The sequence below is a fragment of the Salvelinus namaycush genome, chromosome 29 (genome assembly GCF_016432855.1).
Source record: "Salvelinus namaycush isolate Seneca chromosome 29, SaNama_1.0, whole genome shotgun sequence".
Classification (NCBI taxonomy): Eukaryota; Metazoa; Chordata; class Actinopteri; order Salmoniformes; family Salmonidae; genus Salvelinus; species Salvelinus namaycush.
In genome coordinates this window covers 18,581,179-18,605,370 of record NC_052335.1, presented here as the reverse complement: position 1 = coordinate 18,605,370, position 24,192 = coordinate 18,581,179, and the positions used below count along the sequence as shown (strand labels likewise).

The 24,192-nt window shown below is 40.7% G+C and overlaps 3 protein-coding genes across 5 annotated transcripts; 1 reads left to right on the top strand and 2 right to left on the bottom strand.

Annotated features, from left to right (window-relative positions):
* Positions 1–5,260: 5,260 nt before the first annotated feature.
* batf3 (basic leucine zipper transcription factor, ATF-like 3) lies at positions 5,261–10,715 on the bottom strand. Its single transcript, XM_038968584.1, has 3 exons — positions 10,488–10,715; positions 9,538–9,657; positions 5,261–7,535 (listed from the first exon to the last, which is right to left on the bottom strand). The coding sequence occupies exons 1-3, from the start codon at positions 10,560–10,562 to the stop codon at positions 7,341–7,343; spliced, it is 390 nt and encodes a 129-aa protein (XP_038824512.1). The 5' UTR covers positions 10,563–10,715; the 3' UTR covers positions 5,261–7,340.
* Positions 10,716–12,329: 1,614 nt separating this feature from the next.
* nsl1 (NSL1 component of MIS12 kinetochore complex) lies at positions 12,330–16,239 on the bottom strand. The gene is made up of 6 exons (XM_038968554.1): positions 16,039–16,239; positions 14,175–14,247; positions 13,493–13,623; positions 13,244–13,298; positions 13,031–13,098; positions 12,330–12,903 (listed from the first exon to the last, which is right to left on the bottom strand). Exons 1-6 carry the CDS (start codon positions 16,204–16,206, stop codon positions 12,661–12,663), a joined length of 738 nt encoding a protein of 245 aa, XP_038824482.1. The 5' UTR covers positions 16,207–16,239; the 3' UTR covers positions 12,330–12,660.
* Positions 16,240–16,330: 91 nt separating this feature from the next.
* On the top strand, positions 16,331–24,110 carry tatdn3 (TatD DNase domain containing 3). 3 transcript variants are annotated; one of them, XM_038968574.1, is made up of 10 exons: positions 16,331–16,434; positions 16,709–16,741; positions 16,870–16,943; positions 17,243–17,327; positions 17,521–17,583; positions 18,610–18,719; positions 18,951–19,006; positions 22,995–23,107; positions 23,474–23,554; positions 23,644–24,110. In XM_038968574.1, exons 1-10 carry the CDS (start codon positions 16,378–16,380, stop codon positions 23,779–23,781), a joined length of 810 nt encoding a protein of 269 aa, XP_038824502.1. In that variant the 5' UTR covers positions 16,331–16,377; the 3' UTR covers positions 23,782–24,110. The 3 variants fall into 3 exon arrangements, with proteins under 3 accessions (XP_038824502.1, XP_038824501.1, XP_038824500.1); XM_038968573.1 differs by lacking the exon at positions 16,331–16,434 and having other exon boundaries at positions 16,470–16,741; positions 23,028–23,107; XM_038968572.1 differs by lacking the exon at positions 16,331–16,434 and having other exon boundaries at positions 16,475–16,741.
* Positions 24,111–24,192: the final 82 nt, after the last annotated feature.

The following is a 24,192-nucleotide window of genomic DNA, read 5'->3' as shown; positions in this document are numbered from 1 at the left end:
GTTCGTGTTTCTTGGCCCAAGTAACTCTCTTCTTATTATTGGTGTCCTTTAGTAGTGGTTTCGTTGCAGCAATTCGACCATGAAGGCCTGATTCACGCAGTCTCCTCTGAACAGTTGATGTTGAGATGTGTCTGTTACTTGAACTCCGTGAAGCATTTATTTGGGCTGCAATCTGTGGTACAGTTCATTGACGATTTCTGAGGCTGGTAGCTCTAATTAACTTATCCTCTGCAGCAGATGTAACTATGGGTCTTCCTTTCCTGTGGCTGTCCTCAGAGCGATTGATGGCTTTTGCGACTGCGCTTGAAATGTTCTTGAAAATTTTCAGATTGACTGACCTTCATGTCTTAAAGTAATGATGGACTGTCATTTCTCTTTGCTTATTTGAGCTGTTCTTGCCATATTATGGATTTAGTGTTTTACCAAATAGGGATATATTCTGTATACCACCCTTACCTTGTCACAACACAACTGATTGGCTCAAACGCATTAAGAAGGAAAACAAATCCACTAATTAATTTAACAAGGCACACCAGTTAATTGAAATGCATTCCAGGTGACTACTTCATGAAGCTGGTTGAGAGAATGCCAAGAGTGTGCAAAGCTGTCATCAAGGCAAAGGGTGGCTACTTTGAAGAATCTGAAATATATTTTGATCTGTTTAACACTTTTTTGGCTACTACATGTTATTTCATAGTTTTGATGTCTTCACTAATCAAATCAAATTTATTTATATAGCCCTTCTTACATCAGCTGATATCTCAAAGTGCTGTACAGAAACCCAGCCTAAAACCCCAAACAGCAAGCAATGCAGGTGTAGAAGCACGGTGGCTAGGAAAAACTCCCTAGAATGGCCAAAACCTAGGAAGAAACCTAGAGAGGAACCAGGCTATGAGGGGTGGCCAGTCCTCTTCTGGCTGTGCCGGGTGGAGATTATAACAGAACATGGCCAAGATGTTCAAATGTTCATAAATGACCAGCATGGTCAAATAATAATAATCACAGTAGTTGTCGAGGGTGCAACAGGTCAGCACCTCAGGAGTAAATGTCAGTTGGCTTTTCATAGCCGATCATTGAGAGTATCTCTCCCAGAGAGAAAACAGCAGGTCTGGGACAGGTAGCACGTCTGGTGAACAGGTCAGGGTTCCATAGCAGCAGGCAGAACAGTTGAAACTGGAGCAGCAGCACGGCCAGGTGGACTGGGGACAGCAAGGAGTCATCATGCCAGGTAGTCCTGAGGCATGGTCCTATGGCTCAGGTCCCCCGAAAGAGAGAAAGAAAGGAGAGAAAGAGAGAATTAGAGAGAGCATACTTAAATTCACCCAGGACACTGGAGAAATATTCCAGATATAACAGACTGACCCTAGCCCCACTATTATTCTACATATAGAAAATAGTAAAAAATAAAGAAAAACCCTTGAATGAGTAGGTGTGTCCAATCTTTTGACTGGTACTGTATAAAAGAACGACAGAAATATCACATTTACATATGTATTCAGACCATTTACTCAGTACTTTGTTGAATCACCCTTGGCAGCGATTACAGCCTCGAGTCTTCTTGGGTATGATGCTACAAGCTTGGCACAACTGTATTTGGGGAGTTTCTCCCATTCTTCTGTGCAGATCCACTCAAGCTCTGTCAGGTTGGAAGGGGAGCGTCGATGCACAGCTATTTTCAGGTCTCTCCAGAGTGTAATGAATATTCAGGGAGAAAAAGGTGTAGATTCACGCACAGAGCACGGCAGGTGTTGATTTCGCCTTCGCAGAAGGCATGAATCGTGGTCACAGGCAGGCAATGGTCATACACAGGAAGGCAAACAGGCAGGAGAATCAAAACTAAGACTGAAGGCTATAACTGGTTCTCACAAACGAGCTAAGAAAAAGCTTAGTAGAGTCAAAACGAACAATACCTCACAAAGGCACAAACAGAATGAACTGAACTAAATAAGGAGCTGATGAGACCAGGTGAGTAACTAACACAGGTGAAATCAATGAACAAAAAAGAAAGACACGTTCAAGAACACAACGAAACAGAACACAAGGTTGACTAAGAAAATAAAAACAGAACCTTACACAGAGATGTTTGATCGGGTTCAAGTCCGGTCTCTGGCTGGGCCACTCAATGACATTCAGAGACTTGTCCCGAAGCCACTCCTGCATTGTCTTGGCTGTTCGCTTAGGGTCATTGTCCTGTTGGAAGGTGAATCTTCGCCCCAGTTTGAGGTCCTGAGTGCTGTGGAGCAGGTTTTCATCAAGGATCTCTCTGTACTTTGCTCCATTCATCTTTCCCTCGATCCTGACTAGTCTCCCAGTCCCTGCAGCTGAAAAACATCCCCACAGTATGATGCTGCCACCACCATGCTTTATCGTAGGGATGGTGCCAGGGCAATTCTCCCCCGATTGCTCAGTTTGGCCGGACGGTCAGCTCTAGGAAGGGTTTTGGTGGGTCCAAACTTCTTCCATTTAAGAATGATGGAGGCCGGGGCCTCCCGAGTGACGTATCGGTCTAAGACACTGCATCGCAGTGCTTGAGGTATCACTAAAGACCCGGGTTCGATCCCAGGCTGTGTCACAACCGGCCGTGATCGGGAGTCCCATAGCAGTGCACATTTGTCACAATTTTAGAATAAGGCTGTAACGTAATAAAATGTGGAGAAAGTCAAGGGTCTGAATAATTTCCGAATGCACTGTAGATTTATCAATAATGGCTGTTGATGCCAAAAAAGCTTTCAACTTTCCAGCGGAAATAATACATTTTATAAAAATATCATGTAAATGTACTAAAGCAAAAATATACACAAATAAGACATTATTCAATGAAATGGCATTAGAAAGGGGCACAAGACTCTCCCCTCCTGTTTGCACTGGCAATTGAACCGCTACCAGAAAAAATTAGACAGGAACCACAATAATGTAACAGGTATCAGTATTGGTAATGTAACGGTTGTTCTCCTCCTTTTCATCTGAAAAGGAGGAGTAGTGAGGGAACCAAGGCGCAGCGGGTTGTGAACACATAATTTATTTAAAGACAAGACGAAAAAACACGAACTTCACTATAACTAACAAAACAACAAACGGAGTAGACAGACCTGGACGACGAACTTACATTAAACACGAAGAACGCACGAACAGGGAAAATAGACTACACAAAATGACGATGTACAAAAACAAACCGAACAGTCCCGTATGGTGCGACAAACACTGACACAGGAGACAACCACCCACAACGAACACTGTGAAACAACCTACCTAAATATGACTCTCAATTAGAGGAACGCAAAACACCTGCCTCTAATTAAGAGCCATACCAGGCAACCCTTAAACCAACATAGAAACAGAAAACATAGAATGCCCACCCAAACTCACGTCCTGACCAACTAACACATACAACAAACTAACAGAAATAGGTCAGGAACGTGACAGGTAAACATGAATATAAACTAAACTTATTTGCAGATGATCTCCTGATAACCTGACCAATACTGAAAACGCAATGCCCCCTTTGCTAAAAAATATTAGCAGAATGCTCTAAAATCTCAGGATATAAAATGAATGTGGAAAAAAACCAAAATAATGGTAATAGGAAAAATAAAATATTAACTCATGATCTCAACATTCCTTTAAGTCAGGGGTGTCAAACTCATTCCACGGAGGGCCTAGTGTCTGCAGGTTTTTGTTTTTTCCTTTCAATAAAGCCCTAGACAACCAGGTGTGGGGAGTTCCTAACTAATTAGTGATGTTAATTCATCAATCAAGTACAAGGGAGGAGCGAAAACCCGCAGACACTAGGCCCCCCCGTGGAATGAGTTTGACACCTGTGCTTTAAGTGGACCACAAAAATATTAAATACTTTGGGTGCTTGATAAGTGACAACAAACAACAAATATATAAAGATAACTTTATTCCATTACTCAACAATATGAAAGCAGATCTAATTAAACAATCTTCCCATATATTTTACAGGTAAAATAAACCTCTTTAGATTGGCATGGCTCCCAAAGTTTATACCAATTACCCCAGAGAAGACATTCTTTAAAAAAGTATAGTCGGTCATGATAGACTTTATTGGCAAATAACATTCATAGAAAAAAAGGAATGTTTTACATATTTCTAAGTCTGAGGGTGGTTTTAACCTTCAAGACTTGGAATTGTATCAACTCGCTACCCAATACTTTTTTATTTGCGACATATAGTTAAATGCACTAAAGAGGAACAATGGGTACATATTGAAGATGAGCAAGCTTATCCCTAGAATATTTTGACGTGTCTATTTTCAAAGGATAAAGCTAAGAACATTAACTTCAGTTAATAATATAGCAATATGGAAGAAAATGAAACATTCTACAAAAACCAATATCACTCCCTAAAAACACAACCCTATGGAACAATCCTTGGATAGCGTTTCAAAATTCACCTATAAATTGGTCCACATGGAAAACTAAAGGCATAGACACCGTAAATGGTAACAGGAAATGCATTTATTTCTATGACAGAATTTAAAAAAACTATTTTGGACTGACCAATGTACAGTTCCTTCAGAAAGTATTCACACCCCTTGACTTTTTCCAAATGTTCTTGTGTTACAGCCTGAATAAAACGTTTATTAAATTGAGATATTTTGTCACTGGCCTACACACAATACCCCATAATGTCAATGTGGAATTATGTTTTTCAACTTCTAAGCTGAAATGTCTTTGTTATGGCAAGCCTATATAAAGTTAATGGGAAAAATGTGCTTAACAAGTCACATAATAAGTTGCATGGACTCACTCTGTGTGCAATAATAGTGTTTAACGTGATTTTAGAATGACAACCTCATCTCTGTACCGCACACATACAGGTAATTGTAAGATCCCTCAGTCAAGCAGTGAATTCCAAACACAGATCCAACCACAAACACCAGGGAGGTTTGAAAATGCCTTGGAAAGAAGGGCACCTATTGGTAGATTGGTAAAAATGAAAAATCAGACATTTAATATCCCTTTGAGCATGGTGAAGTTACTAACTGTTGGATGTTGTATCAAATACACCCAGTCACTACAAAGATACAGGCGTCCTTCCTAACTCAGTTACCAAAGAGGAAAGAAACTGCTCAGGGATTTCATCATGAGGCCAATGGTGACTTTACAGAGTTTAATGGCTGTGATTGGAGAAAAATTAGGACGGATCAACAACATTGTAGTTAATCCACAATACTAATTTAATTGACAGAGTGAAAAGAAGGAAGTCTGTACAGAATACAAATATTCCAAGACACTAAAGTAATGTGGCACAGCAATTCACTTTTTGTCCTGAATACAAACATCTAGATATTAAAAAAAACATGCAACTTAAAAGTTACATATCACAAAATGTATATTTGAAATCTTTTGGACATCAAAGCAACCTTAAGGGAAACTTATTTGAGTCAGAAAAGGATGATCATATGATAGGCAAGATATGTAAAACCTTGCAGAGAGCATATCCAATTGACAATTAGAAAAAAATATAAACTATTGGAACTAAGACATAAAAAGAACACATCTTGGTACAAGATGGAGGGAATGTCTGAGCATAACTAATGAAATTACAGTTAACGAAAATCTACGCTTAATCCAGTACAAATTTATTATAAAAGAGACAAAAATCACAGATTCTACAGCACAATGGCAGAGTCATGTTTTAAGTGTAAAACGAACTAGGACTCAATAATCCATGCTTTTTGGGAATGCTATAAAGTCCAAAGTTATGGGTGGAGCTAAAAAGTTGGCTGTCAGAAGAAGTATTACACTGTAAACATACTTTTAATCTGTCTGTCTGCATATTTCAAGACATGGCATATGGGGGTGTAGTGAGATACCCAATGGGCTGGACGATTCTCTCATCACTCATCTTGAAAAACCGTATACTAAAAACGTGGAACTCAATCAATCCGCCATCACTAACATAATGATTTATCATTGAAATATTGAAATAGCATGGGCGACCGAGAAAAACAAATTGGTACAATTGAAGGCCACGTGGCAATAATGCAGGCACTAGGGATGGGGGTGTGAGCATGCAGGTCTGGGCAGATGAGATGTAGTCATTGTTTGTGGGCGTCTGTACAGTAAGTTGTTGTTCGTATGTGTATGTTTGTATCTGGTGTGGGGAAAACATACTTTTTTAAAGAAAAATAAAATATGATTGTGTATACTAATATAATAATGATATACCTCATTATGCCCTAAAATCTCCTGGACTGAAGTGAAAGTAGTATCCTCTGTGTTGTGTGGTGGAAGTCCAAGTAGTCTGTGCTCATTTGAAAGTGAGAAGAGAAAGTTCCAAGAGAAAATAACTAAGAAGAAGTGCATACCGGTATGAAGAAGCGATCCACACAAAAGGCTTTATTATAATCACCACAATCCCCCTCAAATGCAGTATGCAGAAGTCTATAAATCCTTTGGTATGAAATGAACTGTCTGTGTGGATGAAGAGTCTTTCACATTTCTCAGTGGTCAGCCTGCATTTAGTAGAAGAAGCCTTGCCAATTACTACTGTGAATGTATCCATCCATTCATAATAACATTTTAGAGAAGCCTGCAGTCATGTCATCAAGATAGATCATACATGCTGTAGATCATTGATGGTGACAAGAATTCCCAAAATGTTGCCCCTTTTATTGACTTAGTGAATGATAATGGCATGCTTCAAACGTATTTAATTTTTTAAAGTTATGAAAAGAAGACGTAATGAGGTTAGTGATTATTTACCCACATTATAGGGAAGAGAGGGTACACTCTATAACAATGTCATAACATGAGCTAACAAACAATAATAATAAAACTGTACATATGATAGTTGGATTAAGTGATTTGATTCTTTCATTTTATCAATTAAGTGTTGAATTGCATGAATCCATTGGTAATAGCCAGTGTATTACATGTTTTAAATTAGGGACTAAGAAACCAGAAACCAAAAACATTTTAATGGTTTATTTTTTCTGGTAAAGTATAAGTAAGTTCCCACATGGTCAAGCCCAGGTACTGGTAAACCAGTTTGGTTAACCAAAACACATGTGATAAGAGGTGTGGTAACCACATTTATCAGAAGCAAAGGGAAACGGTCTCATGGGAAAGGGATATGCAATTTATGTTCAATGTATTATACGAAACATTTAAACAGGAAAAGCAATTTGAACATCTGAAACAAAGCTTATTACCTAAGCCTATAATTATTAAATTACAACTTGATTCAAACTGTACAAAAACAATTGACGCCGAGAATAAAAAGGACAGATGAGGACATATAATCTGACCTGTTAACTCTGTTTACAAGTCTCCCACGTTGGTTGTCTCTGTGGTCCGTGCATTGTATGTTGGCTATCTGGGCAGACAGGAGGGGACCCCTACATCCCTGGGTCCCAACGTCCCTGACCCCAGGTTGGCAACACAGTGCATGATGGGACAGAGAGGCTCATGGGCCTTGAGGGCCTCCGTTAGACGCCTCTGCTCCTCAGACAGAAACTGCACATCCTTCTTCAGCTGTCTGTTCTTCTGCTCCAGACACTCATATGCCTGTATAGGACAAACTGGGCTCAGTTACTTTATAGTCTTACTTTCAGAGTTGAGTAAAATATTAATCTACTTCAGGGATGGGCAACTGCCGCATGAAGGTGTTCAGATCAATTCCACCCCCCACCCCCCCATTTCTTACATATCAAAATATGTAGAATTGCAGGAAATTTGCTTTAAAACAGCTAATTTTCCTCTCCACTCCATGGCAAAATTAGTAGAACTGCATGAAATTACACTGGACAAAATATAAACGCAACGCATGTAAAATGTTGGTCCCATGTTTCATGAGCTGAAATATAAGATCCCAGAATTTTTGCATACACACAAAAAGCGAATTTATCTCAAATTCTGTGCACACATTTTTTTTTACATCCCTGTTAGTGAGCATTTCTCCTTTGCCAAGATAATCCATCCAACTGACAGCTGTGGCATATCAAGAAGCTGATTAAACAGCATTATCATTACACAGGTGCACCTTGTGCTGGGGACAATAAAAGTCCACTCTAAAATGTGCAGTTTTGTCACACAACACAATGCAACAGATGTTCCAGCATTGTCCACCAGAGCTGTTGCCAGAGTACTGAATGTTAATTTCTCTACCATAAGCTGCCTCAAATGTCATTTTTAATGAATTTGACAGTACATCCAACCGGTCTCACAACCGCAGACCACGTGTAACCACGCCAGCCCAGGACCTCCACATCCGGCTTCTTCACCTGTGTGATCGTCTGACACCAGCCACCCGGACAGCTGATGAAACTGTGGGTTTGTACAACTGAAGAATTTCTGCACAAACTGTTAGAAACCTTCTTACAGAAGCTCATCTGCATGCACGTTGGAGAAGCGTGCTCTTCACGGATGAATCCTGGTTTCAACTGTACCGGGCAGATGGCAGACAGCTGATGTTGTGAACAATGTCCCATGGTGGCGGTGGGGTTATGTTATGGGCAGGCATAAACTACGGATAATGTAGCTTATGGCAATTTGGGATGGCAATTTGAATGCACAGAGATACCATGACAAGATCCATTGTCGTTTGAAACTTGAAACTTGTCATTTGAAACTTGAAAAGATCCTGAGGCCCATTGTCGTGCTATTCATCCGCCGCCATCATCTCATGTTTCGGCATGATAATGCACAGCCCCATGTCGCAATTATCTGTACACAATTCATGGAAACTGTCCCAGTTCTTCCATGGCCTGCAATCACCAGACATGTCACCCATTGAGCATGTTTGGAATGCTCTGGATCAACGTGTACAACAGTGTGCTCCTGTTCCCGCCAATATCCAGCAACTTTGCACAGCCATTGAATAGAAGTGGGACAAAATTCCACAGGCCACAATCAACAGCCTATGCGAAGATGTGTTGCGTTGCATGAGGCAAATGGTGGTCACACCAGATACTGACTGGCTTTCTGATCTACCCCCCTATCTTTTTTTAAGGTATCTGTGACCAACAGATGTATTCCCAGTCATGTGAAATCCATAGATTAGGGCCTAATGAATTTACTGATTTCCTTATATGAACTGTAACTCAATAGAAATTGTTGCATTTATATTTTTGTTCAGTATAGTTCTAAAATTGCTTAATCGTCTCTCCGCCCCATGACAAAATGTATAGAATTGCAGCAATCTTGGTTTAAAACGGCAACATTTTCTCTACATCACATGGCAAAATGTGTAGAATTGCACGAAATATACTCTAAACTTAAAAAATGTATCTCTGCTGTCAAGGGGGGAGGGGCACTAAAATTATTTGCTTGCAATTCGGTGGGTGGGTGGGTACACAGACCCGCGAGCCACTGCGGCCCCTCATGATGAGTTCAGATTTTTTGTGGTCCCCACCCCCTTCAAAGTTGCCAATCCCTGATCTACTTGATCAAGAGAATGAGTGTGACATTGATAGCTGTGTCATTACCGTCATATAACAAAAAATGTTAGACTATGTCAAAATAGGAGTTGTGTGATGATGAGGAGTCTGTTGTGCATGCACTGACCCACCTCATGCAGCTCATCCGCTCTTTGTGTCTGTTTTTTCCGGCTGTTCTTCGCTGCAACCCTGTTCTTTTCCCTTCTTTTTAGTCTCCTGTCTTCATCACCATCATCACCAGAGCTCTGCAGCTGAGGTACAGTTGGTCTGTATTACGTTTGTCACTATTAGAATATCACATACAAGCTGTTGCTCTTTAGCTTTGACTGATCTTTGTGTGGTCACTCAACACAATGTTGCTGGTGTAGATTATATTTTATCATACAAAATATTAAATGAAATAGAAATACAAGTGAAAATTAAAAAGTGGTAACCAAATAAGCCTAATACCAGTAGTGGAATAAGTACCCAATTGTCATACTTAAGTAAAAGTAAAGATACCTTAATAGAAAATGACTCAAGTAGAAGTGAAAGTCACCCAGTAAAACACTACTTGAGTAAAAGTCTAAAAGTATTTGGTTTTAAATATACTTAGGTATCAAAAGTCAATTTAATTGCTAAAATATACTACTAAGTAAAAGTATATATAATTTCTAATTCCTTATATTAAGCAAACCAGATTGTATTGTTATTTATGGACAGCCAGGGGCACAATCCAACACTCTGGCATCATTTACAAACGTAGCACGTGTGTTTAGTGAGTCGGCCAGATTAGCAGCAGTAGGGATGACCAGGGATGTTTTCTTGATAAGTGTGTGAATTTGGACATTTTCCTGTCCTGCTAAGCATTCCAAATGTAACAAGTACTTCTGGGTGTCAGGAAAATGTATGGAATAAAAAGTACATCATTTTTCTTCAGGAATGTAGTGAAGTAAATGTTGTCAAAAATATAAATAGTAAAGTAAATATACCCATAAAAACGACTTAAGTAGTACTTTAAAGTATGTTTACTTAAGTACTTTACACCACTGCCTAATACATTATTAAAGTAACGTTTCTATTTACGCTATTTAACACTTACCTCACATCTTTCAAGTAATAACATGTTTTGATTCTTGCTGTGTAGAAAGCTGCCAGAAATATCGCTGTCAGACATCACAGATGCGATAACAATGCATTGATAGATTACTTAAATACAAAACGTCAAAACAAGTCCTCCTCGAAAGTTTTATTTCAGATAGCAAGATCCAAGGTATGTACAAGTGAGACCGGGCGTATGCGAAACAAACAGTTTCACTTGTTCAAACTGCACTTGCCGCTTCTTTTCAATATTTATTTTAAGTCACGTGCTAAAAAGCGTCAGATGCCCTTGAGTGTTCAATCACCAGCAACGGAATAAAGTGCGCTCTAAAAAAGCTGATTTGGGACAAGAGGAAAGTATCCTGTAAGTTTACTGTACCTGTATGATACTACTTGCTGAATTGTTGCAAATAGATGTAGGCTTGTTATATATAATATATTCTTGTTTCATTTACATTTTAGACCAGATAGAGTCCATCAACAGTCCCTCATTACTTTAATACATGAAGGTCAGTCAATACGGAACATTTCAAGAACTTTGAAAATTTCTTCAAGTGCAGTTGCAAAACCCATCAAGCGCTATGATGAAATTGGCTCTCATGAGGACCGCCACAGGAAAGGAAGACCCAGAGTTACCTCTGCTGCAGAGGATAAGTTCATTAGAGTTACCAGCCTCAGATTGCAGCCCAAATAAATGCTTCTCAGAGTTCAAGTAATACATCTCAACATCAACTGTTCAGAGGACTGCACAAATCAGGCCTTCATGGTTGAATTTCTGTAAAGAAACCACTACTAAAAGGACACCAATAATAAGAAGAGAGCTGCTTGGGCCAAGAAACACGAGCAATGGACATTAGACCGGTGGAAATCTGTCCTTTGGTCTGATGAATCCAAATTCAAGATTTTTGGTTCCAAACGCTGTGTCTTTGAAACGCAGAGTAGGTGAACGGATGATCTCTGCATGTGTGGTTCCCACTGTGAAGCGAGGTGGTGTGATGGTGCTTTGCTGGTGACACTGTGATTTATTTAGAATTCAAGGCACACTTAACCAGCATGGCTACCACGGCATTCTGCAGCGATACACCATCCCATCTAGTTTGCAGTTAGTGGGACTATCATTTGTTTTTCAACAGGACCATGACCCAACACACCTTCAGGCTGTGTTACAGCTACTTGATCACAGGAGTGAGAGTGCTTTATCAGATGACCTGCCCTCCAAAATCACCCGACCTCAACCCAATTGAGATGGTTTGGACCGCAGAGTGAAGGAAAAGCAGCCAACAAGTGCTCAGCATATGTGGTAACTTCAAGACTGTTAGAAAAGCATTCCAGGTGAAGCTGGTTGAGAGAATGCCAAGAGTGTACAAAGCTGTCATCAAGGCAAAGGGTGGCTACTTTTGAAGAATCTGAAATATAAAATATATTTTGATTTGTTTAACACTTTTTATTACATGTGTTATTTCATAGTTTTGATGTTTCATAGTTTTGATCACTATTATTCTACAATGTAGAATGAGTAGGTGTCCAAACTTCTGATAGGTACTGTATATTTCCACACTATGAGGTTGGAATAATACTGTGAAAATGATGCCCTTTTAGTGTGAGCAGTTTGTTTTGGTGGAATGGAGTTTTGGCCTGTCTGATGACATCACCGAGCAGTAAATTGATTAACAGACCAATAAGATAGTTCCAAACCTCTCTGCCAATTACTCAGACCACTACCAGACAGTCCTAACATTTTAATTGAAAACAATCACACTAAGGTACTGCATTGTTACCCAGTAATTATTTGATATTGAGATTTTTTTTAAACCCAGCTGCATTGGACCTTTAAACCTGGCTGTTACAGCTTGTTTAAGTAGCCTTTATTCACATAAGCCTACAACTTGTGCGTTTTCAACTGTGACAAATGCCAAACGGCAAAGGAAAAAAAAGAATACCCAAGCAAAAATATATTTTTTTCCTTCTAAAGACATTTAAATATACAGTATAAAAACAATGTACACTACTATTGGGTGCATTTCCCATTATCCATCATGTGAGGGCAGTATTGTATCACAGACTGCTGCAAACATAGGCCTCATCACTGTGGGGAGTACTACAGTATTGCATCCTTCCAATCACAAATAAGAGTACATGTTCCATGATCAGGAAGCATTTATGTGGCATGTATTTCACTCTGGTTTGTCATTGCTGTTACAAATGGCTGGCCTCTTTAGACCAGGAGCATAGTTGTTTCTGAGCTCTGTTTTCTCCATGGCTCTCTTGATGGGTGGTCTGGTCCTACTAGCTGTCTTTTCCTCTCCATTGGGCCTGCTGCCCAACACCTCCCCGAACACCTCCAGGGACTCAGCTGTGGGACACATTTTCAGCACCTGTCCCAGGCCCTCGGCCCTCTGCTGCACTACCTGGAGAGACTGGACAGCAGAGAAACATCAGTCACTCAAGACCCTGGTCATATATTAAACATACACTTGTGTTACATATAAAAGGGTGTGGTGGGTGGGAAATAATAGGAGAAAGCTACATAGACTGTCCTGTTACCTTCATTACTGCGCTGGCTTGCTTAAACAAACGAGGTGCAGCATCCAATAAGGTGGTCATGATGTTTTCTGAACAGAGAAAGTTCACTGACTATCAATCAAAATCATGGGAACATAACATTTCATGTTCCAGTGTCATGCAAAGCGAGACATTTCCAGTATACTATTCTGTAAGCGTTTGAGTTGATTGGATCTGATTGGGCTAAATGCTTGCCTTGTACTGGGTCCTTTCCCATTTCTTGTGGCTTCACTACTTCTTCATACATTCCCTAAAAATAGAGCATACTTTCATTTTGTGAACACATGGTACATGCTATATTTTCAAATGTATGAAATTTCAAACTGCAGTATTAAGTGTGAGTGTGACCATTATGGCTATGCAAAAGTAATGCTTCCATTTTCAATGGGACCACTCAATCAGACATAATACATAAATTCAGACGTAATAAAACGTGAAACCAACCATGAGTTTACGCTCCGCCTTTAGTGACCGTACGACATAGGGGAGGATCTCTTTAGGACCTTTACGTCGTTTCCGAGACGTTTCCACAATGTTCTCATCCAGCAGGTCATCAAGTGCACTGCATTCATCTTCTAAGAAGTGATATTATACTGTTGTAAAGCAATTTAAAAGTCTTTCTGAATTACATTTTTTTTTTATAGCATTAATGTGGGAACTCAACATCTACCTATCGTACCAATAATTGTCATTAGACTGAGCAACAACCTCGTCCAGTTCAAACTTTACTTGACTCACCGATGACACCAAGTTCCTCCTCCCTCACTGAATAATCTTTACATTGATGTCCTATTGTGCCTTGAGCTGCTTAATAAGAATCAAAACGATCTGTGCTCACATTTACAGCAGGCTACATTTCTAATACTTTAATATCACATGCAGCTAGCAAGAATAGATGGTTTCCAGAAACAGCCAAATTATGGAGTTACAGGTGCATTTAACAGATATTCTGGTTTACTATAAAACATGTTCACCATCTTCAAAACAACTGATCAAAGGGGATAATAACAAACTCATTGCAGTGTGGTTGATAGTACACAGATATGTCTTCTTTTCAACTGAAAGGCAATAGATGTATTTCAAATTAAAATTAAATTAATAGGAGACAGTTAGGAGATATGCCCACCCTCTTCATCAGGAGCCTCCTCCCACGTCTGATTATTGATCAACACGTTTTCTTGAACAGCAGTCTCGAAGTTCTAAAAATCAAGAGATCAAGTTCAATTGAGACTCCGCCATATAACGTTGCCATGAGCAACAGGATGAACTGCAGATATTGCAGAATAATGCAATGCATTCTTTTTTATTTAACTAGGCAAGTCATTCACACCAATGATGTGTATAAACCTGGTTGATGCTGCTATGTATTGGCCATTGCGAGGCTTTGAAGTAACCAGTCGGCCATATTGGCACTCCCCAGTCATCCCCCCCAGGGAATTAATTTAATTCTACAGTATTTCAATTAAATGTTTCATGGACAAAGGTACATGTATTTTTTTTTTTTTTTTTTACATTGGGCACAGTAACATTAGTCATCTGTAAAAAATATATCGTTAAACTGGGTGGTTTGAGCCCTGAATTCTGATTGGCTGAAGGTCACGGTATATCAGACCTTATACCATACGTATGACAAAACATTTAGTCTTACTGCCCTAATTACATTGGTAACCAGTTTATAATAGCAATAAGGCTCCTCAGGGGTTTGTGATATATGGCCAATATGCAACGGCTAATGGCCGTTCTTAGGGACGACGCAACGAGGGCCTTACTGCTTAAGTTAAAGTTAAGGAAAAGTTATTTTTCTTAATTTAAAAAAATGTTTAGCTCACATATCATTTAAAATTATGCATTAAGGTGTCTGTAATATAATAAATGTGGCAAAAATGAATGTAGACAATGTAGATGACTCCTTGCTGTCCCCAGTCCACCTGGCCTTGCTGCTGTTCCAGTTTCAACTGTTCTGCCTGCGGCTATGGAACCCTGACCTGTCCACCGGACGTGCTACATGTCCCAGACCTGCTGTTTTCAACTCTCTAGAGACCGCAGGAGCGATAGAGATACTCTTAATGATCGGCTATGAAAAGCCAACTGACATTTACTCCTGAGGTGCTGACTTGCTACACCCTCGATAACTACTGTAATTATTATTATTTGACCATGCTGGTCATTTATGAACATTTGAACATCTTGGCCATGTTCTGTTATAATCTCCACCCGACACAGCCAGAAGAGGACTGGCCACCCCTCATAGCCTGGTTCCTCTCTAGGTTTCTTCCTAGGTTTTGGCCTTTCTAGGGAGTTTTTCCTAGCCCCCGTGCTTCTACACCTGCATTGCTTGCTGTTTGGGGTTTTAGGCTGGGTTTCTGTACAGCACTTCGAGATATTAGCTGATGTACGAAGGGCTATATAAATAAACTTGATTGATTGAATAAACACATATCTATAGCTTCCAAAATATTTTCTTACAATGGTGGGGGAGTGTCAAGATGAAGTCACGTGGCTTAAACACAGCGCCCCCTATCAGCCATCTAGTATAAAAATAGATTCACACAGTATGTACTGTATGCATGTACACAAGTGTTCTTCCTCGCTCTCTAAAAGACAATTTAGGTTTGATCTGAAAATGAGGTCGGAGGCACCGTATGGACAGTGTGACGCAATTGCCCCCCAATTAAGTCAATGCCGAGCTATATGGAGCCCACAAAAGCCATACAAAGCATTTCCCCTCACATTTTCGGATCAAGCATAAATTTGCTTTAAATGCTGCACGGCCAATGCAGATGTCTGATTGACCATGTAGCGCTTTTAAATGTTAGTTGTTGTGGATGTCGGTCTGATATTGCGGTTTCTTCATGTACCACCGACTCAACATTTAACTTACCTAACTATAGTAATTTAGCTAACGAAAGTATCACATCGCAAGCTAGTAGTTATATATCTTACAAAAATAATAATAACTAGACAGAGACGTAAACAATCGATCGACTCACCGCCAGCAACTCTTCCTGTAACAGTTGCTTGGCTTCCTCGGATAGCTGAGGTTGGCCATTCAAAACCTTCTTCAGTAGTTCTTTGTATTTCTTAATTTGTTCGACCACATTTTTTTTCGACGTAAACTTCACCCTATATTCTTCCTCTTTATTCAAGCAGATCTCCATCTTTTGCGCCAAATGTTTGAAATGATTCTGCAATGACCGGAACCGGAAATTAAATGTGTGGTTCTAGGAATAAAGGCGCGTAGGGAAACGAAACGGTGTAAAAAAAACGTTCCAACTCACATAATTCACTTTGAACTTCAACCCTATTTTTTGTTGTTGTCTATAGCTTCAATGGATGGTGGCTTTGTTGATTGCCATTGCCACATCACAGCCTATGAATTTGCCGAGGTATGTGTACACAAATGAGTGGGTATGTAGCAAAAGGCCTGTGGTATGTAGGCTAATGTAACAGAAGCGTTAGGTTAGTATTCAACTGTTATGCAAGCGTGGGTGCTTATGTGTGCTGCCCACCAGAAGGCAGTCTCGCAACTAGGAAGCGTGAAAAATGGTCGCATCGAGTCCACAGCAATACTTGCAGACAGTTGACTATGCTATGACCAATACATTATTCAAGGGTGAATGTTCAAAAGTGACAGTACAAAAGTGTATGTCTATTCTGCAGGATTTAGAGGATGTGATCAAGAGGACCAGAGAGGTTAGTTATAGCTATTATATAATATATGTAAAATGTTTAATGATATAAAGTTAATATGAATAAGATCTTGATTACTGTATTTATTAACAGTTGTATTGTAGTCTACATCAGATGTTTTGCCATTTCAGGCTGGAGTCAAAACACTTATTTCTGTCACTGAAGAACCCAGTGAGTTTGAAAGAGTTATCCAGCTGTTTAAAAGGTTAGTATCATACACAACATATCTTATTTGCAGAACATAATAGCCCATATTCAGAAATGTCATAGTTTTATAATAGCAAATTCTGTGCCTTGTGATATCCTGCTCAAAATGCATACATTATAACACACAAAATAATAGTTAAACTCACTATCAAAATGTTCCATTGGCTTCCAGCAGCTTTTGACTGTGAGGTTTTTTTCTCTCCAAGAGACATTTATCTGTTCTTGTAGTACATTGAGACACTGTGAAACTGTTTTATGAATGTTGTCTTTGAGTTACTCTTACTGTTGTTCTTTCAGCTACCCAGATCTAGTTGCACCATGTTTTGGAATCCACCCAGTCCAAGGCTGTGGGTCCCATGACCAGCGCAGCGTGAAGATTCAGGTACAAACATTCACACACAGTTAGCAGATCAACACACACTCAATTAATAGACATCAAACACATGTTAGACAGTCAGCCTTATGTTAGATATTATGGTTATAAACAAAATGTAACTCTATAACATCATGTTGATGGTGTCTCAGGATGAGAGGAACAAGCATGCTGACTTTTCCCAAAACATCTCTTATTACAGGACTTGGAGCCTGCCTTGCCCTTGTTCCAGAAGTACAGAGATGACATTGTTGCTGTTGGAGAGGTATGTACTGTACTGTAGGCCTACTCATAGAATTCTATGGTAAAGCCTGTTATCACATCTCTAGTCCTATGCAGCAGGTCTGTCTGGCCCTGCATCATGCTTAATCTTACGTAAACACACATGTCATATCCTGGTGTAAAAACTGTCAGATGATATGACTTCTGTAAAGCAAAAGGATTAGGCTTATTAAGCCTGAGATCCGACTTGCTAAAGTGAAAGTGCACGCTGCAACAATAACTTCTTAAATCACTAACAATTCACCCTGCCGGCTAAACCCTTAATGATCTATATCCTTCGCAAGAGCTTTGGAAAGAATGCATGTCTAGCAGAAAGCATTCTTTCACAAAGTTAATTTGGTGGAGCCCAGAGAGGCAGGTATTAGGACAAAGTCAACCATGTCTCCCAGTCAGTAACAGCACAGAGTAAGCTAGCCCCACAGGGTGCTCTAGCTGGACATTCCCAGCATGTGTTTTTGTTTGGGACTGACTGTTGGCCTGGACTGGGAAAGCTTTGACTATCCGCCCACTGTTCAACTGGTTTCCATTAAGCTGCCCAGTGCCCATTTCAGCTTTGTGCTGAGGTGCAATTCCATGGTAATGGAATTACGCTGAGACTCAGATTTTTTTTCACCAAACAGAAACCATTGATTTCAAAATTTCACAAACCATAAAACTCTATACACACAATGACTACTTTTAATAATTTCCACTGAACCTTTTAATAAAAAAAAATACAGGAAGAACTGTGCACATACAATGTTTTGTAACAGAATCAAACTGAGGGAGATTTTACCGTAATTCTGTTACCAAACTTTGCATCTGCAAAATGTTTCCAGTAATTTATTTATGTACTGTCTAAATTGTTCTAAGTAGTAATTGTGCATAGAGGTACATGGTTTGTTAAAGATTGAAATCAATGGTTTTTGTTTAGCATACATTCAGTCAATAGACTGAATCCATGCAATGATAATGTTTTTCTATTGCCCCTCATCCTTTAAACAGTCTCTTTTTCTTCTTTTGATTACAGATTGGTCTTGACTTCACACCTTGGTATGCCCCCACTTCTCAGGAGAGAGAGGAACAGTTGACTGTTTTCACCAAGCAATTACAAATATCCAAGGATCTGGATTTGCCGGTGTGAGTTTATCGTGGATAGCCTTGGTCCGTAGTACTGTGTGTGCTAGGAGACACATTACATTCATGTAATCAGATTGCGAGCAACTGCAACAAGCCATGTCCTTGGCAGGGACAAGAACAGGCTTTGCATGGAATGTCTCACTATAACTGGATATTAAGGAGCATTATTATTTGTCACTACTATATTTCTCCTGACAGTTTCTTGTTGTGTGCATTTCCTCTTTGACGCAGGAACATCCATTCCCGATCAGCTGCAAAGGTCACCATAGCTACTCTGAAAGAACAGGGTGGGTGTCTTCATTTTTTTTTTTTAAATGAATTTTTAATTTCACCTTTATTTAACCAGATAGGCTAGTTGAGAACAAGTTCTCATTTGCAACTGCGACCTGGCCAAGATAAAGCATAGCAAATCGACACATACAACAACACAGAGTTACACATGGAATAAACAAAACATACAGTCAATAATACAGTACAAAAATAAGTCTATATACAATGTGAGCAAATGAGGTGAGATAAGGGAGGTAAAGGCAAAAAAAGGCCATGGTGGCGAGGTAAATACAATATAGCAAGTAAAACACTGGAATGGTAGATTTGCAGTGGAAGAATGTGCAAAGTAGAAATTGAAATTATGTGGTGCAAAGGAGCAAAATAAATAAATAAATACAGTAGGGGAAGCGGTAGTTGTTTGGGCTAAATTATAGATGGGCTATGTACAGGTGCAGTAATCTGTGAGCTGCTCTGACAGCTGGTGCTTAAAGCTAGTGAGGGAGATAAGTGTTTCCAGCTTCAGAGATTTTTGCAGTTCGTTCCAGTCATTGGCAGCAGAGAACTGGAAGGAAAGACGACCAAAGGAGGAATTGGCTTTGGGGGTGACCAGTGAGATATACCTGCTGGGGCGCGTGCTACGAGTGAGTGCTGCTCTGGTGACCATTGAGCTGAGATAAGGCGGGGCTTTACCTAGCAGAGACTTGTAGATAACCTGTAGCCAGTGGGTTTGGCGACGAGTATGAAGCGAGGGCCAACCAACGAGAGCGTACAGGTTGCAATGGTGGGTAGTGTATGGGGCTTTGGTGACAAAATGGATGGCACTGTGATAGACTGCATCCAGTTTGTTGAGTAAAGTGTTGGAGGCTATTTTATAGATGACATCACCGAAGTCGAGGATCGGTAGGATGGTCAGTTTTATGAGGGTATGTTTGACAGCATGAGTGAAGGATGCTTTGTTGCGATATAGGAAGCCGATTCTAGATTTAATTTTGGATTGGAGATGCTTAATTTGAGTCTGGAAGGAGAGTTTACAGTCTAGCCAGACACCTAGGTATTTGTAGTTGTCCACTTATTCTAAGTCAGAGCCGTCCAGAGTAGTGATGCTGGATGGGCGACCAGGTGCGGGCAGTGATCGGTTGAATAGCATGCATTTAGTTTTACTTGCGTTTAAGAGCATTTGGAGGCCACAGAAGGAGAGTTGTATGGCATTGAAGCTCATCTGGAGGTTAGTTAACACAGTGTCCAAAGAGGGGCCAGAAGTATACAGAATGGTGTCGTCTGCGTAGAGGTGTATCAGAGAATCACCAGCAGCAAGAGCAACATCATTGATGTATACAGAGAAGAGAGTCGGCCCGAGGATTGAACCCTGTGGCACCCCCATAGAGACGGCCAGAGGTCCGGACAACAGGCCCTCCTCTTCTCTGACACACTGAACTCTATCAGAGAAGTAGTTGGTAAACCAGGCGAGGCAATCATTTGAGAAACCAAGGCTGTCGAGTCTGCCAGTAAGAATGTGGTGATTGACAGAGTCGAAAGCCTTGGCCAGGTCGATAAATACGGCTGCACAGTAATGTCTCTTATCGATGGTGGTTATGATGTCATTTAGGACCTTGAGCGTGGCTGAGGTGCACCCATGACCAGCTCTGAAACCAGATTGCATAGCGGAGAAGGTACGGTGGGATTCGAAATGGTCGGTAATCTGTTTGTTAACTTGGCTTTCAAAGACCTTAGAAAGACAGGGTAGGATAGATATAGGTCTGTAGCAGTTTGGGTCTAGAGTGTCACCCCCTTTGAAGAGGGGGATGACCACGGCAGCTTTCCAATCTTTGGAAATCTCAGACGATACGAAAGAGAGGTTGAACAGGCTAGTAATAGGGGTTGCAACAATTTCGGCAGATAATTTTAGAAAGAGAGGGTCCAGATTGTCTAGCCCGGCTGATTTGTAGGGGTCCAGATTTTGCAGCTCTTTCAGAACATCAGCTATCTGGATTTGGGTGAAGGAGAAATGGTGGGGGCTTTGGCGGGTTGCTGTGGAGGGTGCCGGTCAGTTGACCGGGGTAGGGGTAGCCAGGTGGAAAGCATGGCCAGCCGTAGAGAAATGCTTATTGAAATTCTCAATTATAGTGGATTTATCGGTGGTGACAGTGTTTCCTAGCCTCAGTGCAGTGGGCAGCTGGGAGGAGGTGCTCTTATTCTCCATGGACTTTACAGTGTCCCAGAACTTTTTTGAGTTAGTACTACGTGATGCAAATTTCTGTTTGAAAAAGCTAGCCTTAGCCTTCCTAACTGCCTGTGTATATTTGTTCCTAACTTCCCTGAAAAGTTGCATATCACGGGGGCTATTCGATGCTAATGCAGAACGCCACAGATGTTTTTGTGCTGGTCAAGGGCAGACAGGTCTGGAGTGAACCAAGGACTATATCTATTCCTAGTTCAATTTTTTTTGAATGGGGCATGCTTATTTAAGATGGTGAGGAAGGCACTTTTAAAGAATAGCCAGGCATCATCTACTGACGGGATGAGGTCAATGTCATTCCAGGATACCCCGGCCAAGTCGATTAGAAAGGCCTGCTCGCAGAAGTGTTTTAGGGAGCGTTTGACAGTGATGAGGGGTGGTCGTTTGGTCGCAGACCCATTACGGATGCAGGCAATGAGGCAGTGATCGCTGAGATCTTGATTGAAAACTGCAGAGATGTATTTGGAGGCCGAGTTAGTTAGGATGACATCTATGAGGGTGCCCGGGGCAGAGGGAGGTCTATAGCAAGCGGCAACAGTGAGATACTTGTTTCTGGAAAGGTGAATTTTTAGAAGTAGAAGCTCGAATTGTTTGGGTACAGACTTGGATAGTAATACAGAACTCTGCAGGCTATCTTTGCAGTAGATTGCAACACCGCCCCCTTTGGCAGTTCTATCTTGGCGGAAAATGTTATAGTTAGCGATGGAGATTTCAGGGTTTTTGGTGGTTTTCCTAAGCCAGGATTCAGACACGGCTAAGACATCCAGGTTGGCAGAGTGTGCTAAAGCAGTGTGTAAAACAAACTTAGGGAGTAGGCTTCTAATGTTAACATGCATGAAACCAAGGCTTTTACGGTTACAGAAGTCAACAAATGAGAGCACCTGGGGAGTGGGAGTGGGGCTAGGCACTGCAGGACCTGGATGAACCTCTACATCACCAGAGGAACAGAGGAGAAGTAGGATAAGGGTATGGCTAAATGCTATACGAACTGGCCGTCTAGCACGTTCGGAACAGAGAGTAAAAGGAGCAGGTTTCTGGGCACGATAGCATAGATTCAAGGCATAGTGTACAGACAAAGGTAAGGTAGGATGTGAGTACATTGGAGGTAAACCTAGGCATTGAGTAATGATGAGAGAGATATAGTCTCTAGAGACGTTTAAACCAGGTGATATTATCGCATATGTATGAGGTGGAACAACATGGTTGGTTAAGGCATATTGAGCAGGGCTAGAGGCTCTACAGTGAAATAAGACAGTAATCACTAACCAGGACAGTAATGGACGAGGCATATTGATATTAGAGAGAGGCATGCGTAGCCAAGTGAACATATGGGTCCAGTGAGTGGTTGGGCTGACTGGGGACACGGCGATTCAGACAATTAGCAGGCCGATGCTAACAAGCTAACAGTTAGTAGGCCGGGGCTAAACAAGCTAGCAGTTAGACCGGGGCTGGCAAGCTAGCAGTTAGCAGAATGGGTTAGCAAGCAAGCAGTTAGCAGGGGCTAGCAGTTAGCAGACCGGGGCAGGCAAGCTAGCAGTTAGCCGACCGGGGCAAGCAAGCTAGCAGTTTGCAGACCGGGGCAAGCAAGCTAGCAGTTAGCAGACCGAGGCTAGAAAGTTAGCCTTTTGGGGGACGTCGCGATGGGGGTAAGTTTGTTTTTGCCTCTTCGTGCGGTGACGTCGAAGGATTACATAAGAGGACAACCTCATTGCTGAAGTGATTAATTTTGCATTTTTACGAGGCCTTAACTATTTTGGCTATCCTATCAGGTATCACTTGTGCTCTGCTGCACAACTTTGCAGGGAAACCATCAGTGGCCATGGAAGGAGTGCAGGCAGGGTATTTCTTCTCCTTCCCTCCAGCTGTCTGTAGGAATGACCAGGTGAGCGATACAGTTGTTCATTAACCTGGAGTCATTCAGTAATCTCTCAGTACATTTTCTGTAGGTATTGTGGAGTCACCAAAAGTACTGTATGTCCTCATTGTTATAGGAATCCCTTATCTTTTCTATAGAAATACCTTATCTTTTGTAACACCTTAATCTTTGAACAAGCTCGTCTCAAGTTCAAATTTTAAAGACTGATTAAAGATTGGTGTAAGGCTTCTTTTACTGGGCCAGAAATGCTCACAATGCATTTCTGCAAAACAACTCTGAAACGGCCATATGGCGTGATAAAACCAGACATGATTTGTGGTGGTTGCTGTTGAGTCCCCTCATAATGACTGTGTTATTACTGTGTTATAACAGAAAGCCAAGCTGATCAAACAGATTCCATTAGAACACATCTGTCTGGAGACAGACTCTCCTGCCTTGGGACCAGAAAAACATGTGGGTCATCATTTGGAATGCATCATTGTGTAAAGCAGCATCCTGATAGTTTTGTATAATTGTTCTTATTCTATGTCTCCCCTCTGCAGGTAAGGAATGAACCCAAGAACATATCACTGGTCTGTGAGTACATTGCTCATGTCAAAGGAATCACACCTCAAATGGTAATTCATGCCACTACAGATAATGCCCTCAGATTGTTCCCAAAAATTAAGAGACTTGAGTGACACGTTTTGTAATTAAATTAATGTTGTGTTATCTCATGCTGTGTTTCTGAAAATGAAATGGAATTGTGAAATAAAATGCTCAATCAACAAGTGTTTTTGCATATGTGATGGACACTTCTATATATAATTTAAGTGCCATTTATTTCAGAAATATTCCACTTGGTGCTGAAGGGTTCCTCTGCTTCATTATACCAGGTGGGACTTGTCTGAAAAAACAAAACAAAAAAAACAATATATGTATCCATAGCTTGTATTATTAACCATTAGGGGCGACATGGTTTCAATTTGAGGAACATTTTTAAAGACCTCAAGTTTCTTGATGGGCGGCAGGGTAGCCTAGTGCTTAGAGCATTGGACTAGTTACTGAAAGGTTGCAAGATCGAATCCCCGAGTTGACAAAGTAAACATCTT

Excerpts from the sequence above, each read along its gene's own strand:
- batf3 (XM_038968584.1), bottom strand. The coding sequence starts at position 10,562 with ATGTCTGACAGCGATATTTCTGGCAGCTTTCTACACAGCAAGAATCAA. Across the intron at positions 9,658-10,487 it reads TATTACTTGAAAGATGTGAG|CTGCAGAGCTCTGGTGATGA; the intron begins GTAAGTGTTAAA and ends ACTGTACCTCAG. Across the intron at positions 7,536-9,537 it reads GAGCGGATGAGCTGCATGAG|GCATATGAGTGTCTGGAGCA; the intron begins GTGGGTCAGTGC and ends TGTCCTATACAG.
- nsl1 (XM_038968554.1), bottom strand. The coding sequence starts at position 16,206 with ATGGAGATCTGCTTGAATAAAGAGGAAGAATATAGGGTGAAGTTTACG. Across the intron at positions 13,099-13,243 it reads GGGAAAGGACCCAGTACAAG|AAAACATCATGACCACCTTA; the intron begins GCAAGCATTTAG and ends TTCTCTGTTCAG. Across the intron at positions 12,904-13,030 it reads AAGCCAGCGCAGTAATGAAG|TCTCTCCAGGTAGTGCAGCA; the intron begins GTAACAGGACAG and ends TCTGCTGTCCAG.
- tatdn3 (XM_038968572.1), top strand. The coding sequence starts at position 16,592 with ATGGTCGCATCGAGTCCACAGCAATACTTGCAGACAGTTGACTATGCT. Across the intron at positions 18,720-18,950 it reads AAGGATCTGGATTTGCCGGT|GAACATCCATTCCCGATCAG; the intron begins GTGAGTTTATCG and ends TCTTTGACGCAG. Across the intron at positions 23,108-23,473 it reads CTGTCTGTAGGAATGACCAG|AAAGCCAAGCTGATCAAACA; the intron begins GTGAGCGATACA and ends GTGTTATAACAG.